Raw genomic sequence first — 6,907 nt, forward strand, 5'->3', positions numbered from 1 at the left:
ACAAGGGCTTCCATCCTCCTTGTTGCTCTGGTAGCGTCCTCTCCGCCAGGCTGGTCCACTCGCTCCGGCCGCCGTTCACCCGTCCAGGCGATGATTCCCGGGTTTCGGCACCACTTGTTGCCGTTCAAGCGGCGTGGCGACCTGGTTCAGGGACGGCACGGCGACCACCCCCAGGCCGCTCGGGCCATCAGCTCGCTGACACCAATGTGGTGGACGGCAATGGGGTTTATTGATGGGTAACAAGGTGTTATATAGCTAGGTTTACAACGTCACATCCGTCTGCTTACATCATAAACTATACGCTATTGGCTATCTTTCCGTACAGCGTGATATCTTCCGGCCGCCGGACCCTAACTATCTGCAACACCTCAGTGTCCGGTGGTGACAAGCCAGAAAAGGCCCATGGTTTGGATGTTGGTTGTGTTGGCCTTTCTACTTCAGGACCTGATAGACCAGCAGCAGGTAAATGGCCTGGATGTTTGTTAGTGAGGTCACTGCTGTGCCTGTTCCTGTTAGGCTAGAAGCAGGGATATGGCCTGGATAGTGGTAGTGAGGTCACTGCTGGGCCAGTCCTTGACAGCTCAAAAGCAGGGATATGGCTCTGAGGGTGACTGTGAGGTCACATCCTTCTCTGTAGACTTGATGCCATCAGGAGGCTCTGGGTTGCTGAGGTTTCTTGTGACGTCACCTCTGTTCCTGCTGCTGATAGGTCAGAGCCAGTTGAAGGTTCCAGGGCACATTGTGAGGTCACTGCTGCCCCGTGAGGGATTGGCCAGCAGCAGAACCAGCCCCAGCCAAGGGCCTGTGAGGTCCCCTCAGTGTGAGCAGCTGATCAGAGGACAGGGCTGTGACATGGACTGTGAGGACGTGTCTGTCTGTGTAGAGGACAGGCTGGAAACGAGCTGGCCATGCAGGGCTGTCCCCAGAGCGAGTCCTGGAGATGGAGAAGGAGCAGCAGGTGAACGGCTGTTCCTCATCCATGGACGGGATCCCTGGAGCGCAGGAGCGCACAAGGGAGGTGAGCCGTGGGGCTGGAGGGAGAGGTGGGCGGCAGGGATGGGACCTGCCGGGAGGGCACAGGGATGGTGGGGAAGGAGACCTGGGCCAAGATAGCCAGGCTGGAGCTTCTCCAGCGAGGGGACATGTATTCCTGGCCATGGGCATTTCCTCTCACACAAAGCAGACCAACGGGCACTCTCTCCTGTGCCTGACGCTGATTCGGGAAGAACAAGGTGCCACTGAAGATGTCCATGGGCCTTGACAGCCTTTGATGCAGCCACCCAGAGGTCCTCATTAGCCCATTACCTGTTCATGTCATGTGGGGGGATGAAGAGGAGCTCAGGGGAGGAGAGCTAGAAGGGTTTGAGGGTGCAGGGCCTGGAGCAGAGACATGGCAGGGCCAGGGTGCCTCCCATTTATGCAGCACCCTGGATGTAGACGGGATGGGCTTTCCCTACAGCCAGTGCTGGAATGTCTTTGTTTGGGTACAGGATGGAAACGCAGGATGTCCTGGGGCACTTATCCAGCAATCACTCCAAGGGGACGTGGTTTTCCTGTAGGTCCCTGGCTTTATCTGCTAGACACATGCGGTTGTGCTGGACACCCCTGGCATCTGACAAGGCCCTGCCAGCACTTTTCTGTGACATCAAATCAAGGCTCTGCATTGAATTACAAGAGCTGCTGGTTAATCCTCGAATCTTCCCATACCTCAACTTCATAGGCAGGGTGGCTGTTGTCGTAGTTGTCATCTGGGGTCATTTCAGATGAGCAAGGCAATTCCCCACCTGGACCCCCACTCATGCTCTAGGATGATGCAGGTCTCCCAGTAGCTCCATTGGAGCAAGCAGACACTGGCACATGCCTTGGACCTCCTCAGTCTCTTCCACTGTCACCAGATGTTTCTGTGGGAGCTACTGACTCTCACCCTGCATCTCCAGTGATTATAGCAGAGCTTTGACAAGGAGCTCGTGGGCAGATCGCTGTGCTCTGCTCACTTCAGTTTTGGCAAGGGGAATCCCACCACTTGTGTTTTTGTGGAGTTTACAGGAGGGATCTGAATACGACTTCAGACTCAGATCTAAGCAGGTACAGCCCAGAGTGATATTTCTGAATCAGCACCTGAACCCCGTGTCAATGAACTCCCCACTTGTTCACTCCTCGGTCTCCTGTCTAGTTAAGGGATGTGAAATGAGCCTTCCAGAGTGAGAGGTTTCCAATTTTGATAGATCTTCACTCTCTGATGAAATAAATTGCAATATTAGAATCTCTCTCTCTCCACTTGTTAGCAAAGGACAACAGATGATTATTTTAGTTTATTGAAGTGCACTTTTCCCTGGAGGAGGGAGCACAAGGGACAGAGAAATTGGTGAGTTCAGCTGTTCCTCTGCTCCTGAGCGGGGCCAGGCTCCTGGGACGGAGGCAGCTCGTGGCAGCCTGGCAGCACTGCCCAGAGACAGCCGAGTGCAGGAGCAGCTCCTGTGCCAAGAGCAGCAGGGCTGCGGGCACTGCCTGCTGCTGCGGACAGCAGAGGAGAGAAGGCAGCGAGAGGGGAACGGCAGTGTGGAGCGGGAGGACAGAGGAGAACTGGCGGAGAAATCATCACTCCCTTGACATGGTGAGTCTCTGTCTGCAGGGCAATGCTACTGAGGTTCCTGGAGCAGTCTTCTGACCCCAATCCATGCCATTACAGATCGGCATGGGTTCTCTTTTTTTCTCCTGTGCAGAGAATGGGGAGATGCTTCAGAGCAGCGTTCCTGCTACTCCAACACAGGGACAGGATATGCTGCTCTCTTCTCCTGGGGATGGCTGCAGAGTGCGAAGCTGGGGTGTGCACAGCAGTGTCCTTGTGCTCCATGGTGCTGTGAGCCCGGGGCAGTGACTCTGCCACCTGTGAGTGTCAGCACTCAGCCTGCCTGGGGAGCTCCCCATGGTGCTGTGGGGAGAAGCTCTGGGTTAGAAGAGAAACCCCCAGCAGGGTAGCTTGAGCCTCCCATCAAGAGGATGCTGTATTTTATGCCTTGGGGACATATCAGAGTTGACTTTTCATCAAGAACACCAAGGCAGGGAACCCCTGATAGAGAGGGAGTTGTCATGACTCTGTCCTTTCACTTTTTTTCTCTTTGGGTGGGGGTGAAACAGGCATGGATTTGTCAGGTTTATACAGAGGTTGGAGGCTCATAAACGGTGACACTGAGATAAGAGCAGTAGTGGGACGACCTGAGCAAATGCCTTCACCCACCCCTCAGCCTACAGACAGAGCCAGCATCCCCTTTCCAGGCTCAGCAAGGTCTGTCTCACCCGCAAACACGGAGGTGCCCTGGGCAGGATCCTGCCTCCAGAAGGTGTCTGCAGGGCAGAACGGAGGACCCAGCGGTTGGGATGGGATCTGGGAGAGTCTCTGGCCATGTGAGGGCAGACACTCAGATGGAGGAACAGCTCCCACAGGGGATGGCTCCCCAGGCAGCAAGGTCATGGCCAGAGGGTTTGAGGAAACTGCCATTTCCAGGACCTCCTCCGCTCTCCCCACCAGCACAACCCTCTGCTCTGCAAGCTGGAGCATCCAGACCATATTTCCTTGGCAGATGGATGTGAAGGAGACACCTCTGAGAGCTCCCTTCTCCCAGGCCTGTCTGGCCCTGCCTCTCTTGGCACAAATCAGGGTGTTGCTCTGTGTTTCACCATGTGCTTCCCTTGGACTCTCTGGGCAGGGGGGTTCTGCTGCAGTCCAGACACTGACCCTGTGGGTCCTGCCATGCAGATGTGTCCTTGAGTGGGAGGTGTCCAATGCCCCTCGCCCTGTGGAGCTTGGAGCCAGGTACTGTGAGGGTTTGGGAATGAGCCAACTCTCTCTTTGGGTCTCTTTAGGACACCCAATTTTTAAGACATTAGACCTTTTCTCTTTATTTTTGTTGGGCTGCAAGCTGCCCTTCCAGAGGGCACAGCTTCCCCATTACGGGTGAGTCTTATGGAGGGGCTCCAAGGAGAAGCTCTCTAGGTACTGAGGCCACAGCACTGCTGCTGGGCAGGTGCATGGGAACAGCTGGAATAAGTCCAATGTGCTTCTGGCTTGAAGAGGAGGGCTGAGACCTCCCTCAGGGACTCTCAGAGAGGGCACTGGGTTGGGCGATGAACCTGGATTTGAACCTAGATTCCTCTGCACTCCGTGGAGTGATTTCTTTCTATGATAAAATGAGTGAAATGGTCCTCTATATCAGAGGTGCGAACACAGGGCAGCTGGGAACGGGTCAGCTCTTCTCATTCTGCATTAATGCTACAGTGAACCAGTTTGCCCCTCTATAACCACCACCATTTACTCAGAGTGCAGTAGCAGTGCTGAGGATTTCTGTCTCCTCATGGCAAACTCACCCAGCATCAAGCACAGCTCAAGACATGGACCTCAATGATGGTTTGACTGAGATGGGACTTAATAAAGTGTGTTAGAGGAGGGTTTATGAGAAAAAATTGCACATGGAAATCTGTTCTAATTTCTCAACAACTCTTTTTACTCAGACAGTCCTGCAGTGGCCTGAAGGAGCTAATGACCAACAGCAGCTCATTCAATGAGTTCCTCCTCCTGCCTTTCACAGACACGCGGGAGCTGCAGCTCTTGCACTTCTCGCTCTTCCTGGCCATCTACCTGGCTGCCGTCCTGGCCAACGGCCTCATCATCACAGCCGTAGCCTGCGACCACCACCTCCACACCCCCATGTACTTCTTCCTCCTCAACCTCTCCCTCCTCGATGTTGGCTCCATCTCCACAACTGTTCCCAAATCCATGGCCAATTCCCTGTGGAACACCAGGGCCATTTCCTACTCGGAATGTGCTGCCCAGATATTTTTCTTCGTCTTCTTGTTGGGAGGAGAGTTTTCCCTACTCACAGTCATGGCCTATAACCGCTACGTTGCCATCTGCAGACCCCTGCACTATGGGACCCTCATGGACAGCAGAGATTGTGCCAAAATGGCAGCAGCTGCCTGGGCCAGTGGCTTTCTCTATGCTCTCCTGCACACTGGGAACACATTTTCCCTACCCCTCTGCCAAGGCAATGTGGTGGAGCAGTTCTTCTGTGAGATCCCCCAGATCCTCAAGCTCTCCTGCTCACAATCCTACCTCAGGGAAGTTGGATTTCTTGTTGTTAGTGTCTGTTTATTCTTCGGGTGTTTCATTTTCATTGTGGTGTCCTATGTGCAGATCTTCAGAGCTGTGCTGAGGATCCCCTCCAAGCAGGGCCAGCACAAAGCCTTTTCCATGTGCCTCCCGCACCTGGCTGTGGTGTCCTTGGTTGTCAGTACTGTATTGTTTGCCTACCTGAAGCCCCCCTCCATTTCCTACCCACTTTTAGATATGGTTGTGTCCATTCTGTACTCTGTGGTGCCTCCAGCCCTGAATCCCCTCATCTACAGCATGAGGAACAAGGAGCTCAAGGAGGCACTGAAGAAACTCATCCAGTGGGTACAAGGTCAGTGGTAACAAATGTTTCATTCACTCACCAGGATATCTGGCATCAAGGCCGTATTTTATCCATTTCTTTCTTTTTTACTTCTCTCTTTTACACCAATCTTAAAATAATAAATAATAAAATAAAGACACCTAGTTTTTGTCACATCTGCACAGGAATCTCTCATTCAGCACTTAAACATAGATCGTGATTCAGCAGGAAGCCAGGCTTCCCCCTTCACTAGCAGAGAGGGGGGATTCTCTGAGCTGCTTCTTTGAGCTCCTTAGGATGTGCCCAGTGCAGGGAGGAGAGTTTCCCTCTGCAGTGTCTTTTCCAGCACTGACACCAAGGGACCTCTGAGGTACAGAGTCACGGCAGGACGAGGGCAGCTTGGGTGAGACCAGGGGTCCAGTGTTGTTTAGGAGATCTCAGCTCTCTTGGCTATGGTTAGAGTGTGATCTCAAATCTCTCTAATATGACAGAAATGGCAACCAAATGTCACCACAGGTTTCCATGGTTCCATGCAAAGCTCCAACACACAAAACTAAACATGAGTGAATTGAAGGAAAGTCTAGAGGCAGCCTTCCCGTGGCAGTTCATCTTTCCTGAAGACAAATTCAAGGAGGGCAGCAAGACTTTCTGTATTTAGAGTTGTCCTCCTCATTTCCATGCTGTCCTTCCACCCTTTATCCTGCAGATATGGCCCAGGAACTCTCATAACCTGGAAGAGATAGGCTTGTTTTTCCTCATACCCTGGAAAAACAGGCAGGACCAGTCCTTGGGCTCCCTTAAGACACAGCTGGATTCCAGAATAACATTTCCATAATAAAAGGGGATCTGCCCTGTGATGGTCCTGAATCTGGCCTCTCTTTAGAAACTGGAATCAAAAAATATGCCCTAGGGTGTGCAACCACAAATGGGCCTGCTCTTCTGCTTGTGAACTCCATGAGATCCAGCAGATGACCTCAGCATTCCAGGGTGATCTGTTAGCCTCAATCTAGGGTCCATCTCTCAGTGACCACTGCAGATAGGCAATGGTCTCTGCATTGCCTGTGCCAGGCTGCCCCACACGTGACTGTGCTGATGAGGGAACCCCCAGGGATCTCCAGGCACAGGGTTTGCCTGGGAGTGGGCACTGAGTGCAGCTTTAACGAAACAGGGATGACTCACAGTGCAGGGACCAGAAGGTAGAGCACTAAACCCAGGTGCACACGGGGAAAGGAGGGCTCTGCAATCCCCAGGGAGGCAGTGGGGACCCAGGAGGCCCAGGGAAGGGGCAGTGGAGGGCGATTCCTGCACCCGCAGTGAAACACCACAGCCTGGAGCTAGTGGCCACCCAAAGACATCTCCTGCGCTTGCAATATTGTGGGGCACTCTGAATATCGTCAGACCTCAGCCATCAGTATCAGCGGCTACAAGGGCACACTGATGGCTCATGGTCAATTTAGTGCCAACCACGATTCGCAGGT

General features: G+C 53.3%; 1 protein-coding gene across 1 annotated transcript; it reads left to right on the forward strand.

The window, feature by feature from the left end:
• Positions 1-4,537: 4,537 nt before the first annotated feature.
• LOC148595982 (olfactory receptor 14A16-like) lies at positions 4,538-5,470 on the forward strand. Its single transcript, XM_088534734.1, has one exon. The coding sequence runs from the start codon at positions 4,538-4,540 to the stop codon at positions 5,468-5,470; it is 933 nt and encodes a 310-aa protein (XP_088390860.1).
• Positions 5,471-6,907: the final 1,437 nt, after the last annotated feature.

This window comes from Tinamus guttatus, unplaced genomic scaffold (assembly GCF_059628265.1).
Source record: "Tinamus guttatus ecotype Peru unplaced genomic scaffold, ASM5962826v1 Tinamus_guttatus_pri_ptg000037l, whole genome shotgun sequence".
In the NCBI taxonomy this organism is placed as follows: Eukaryota; Metazoa; Chordata; class Aves; order Tinamiformes; family Tinamidae; genus Tinamus; species Tinamus guttatus.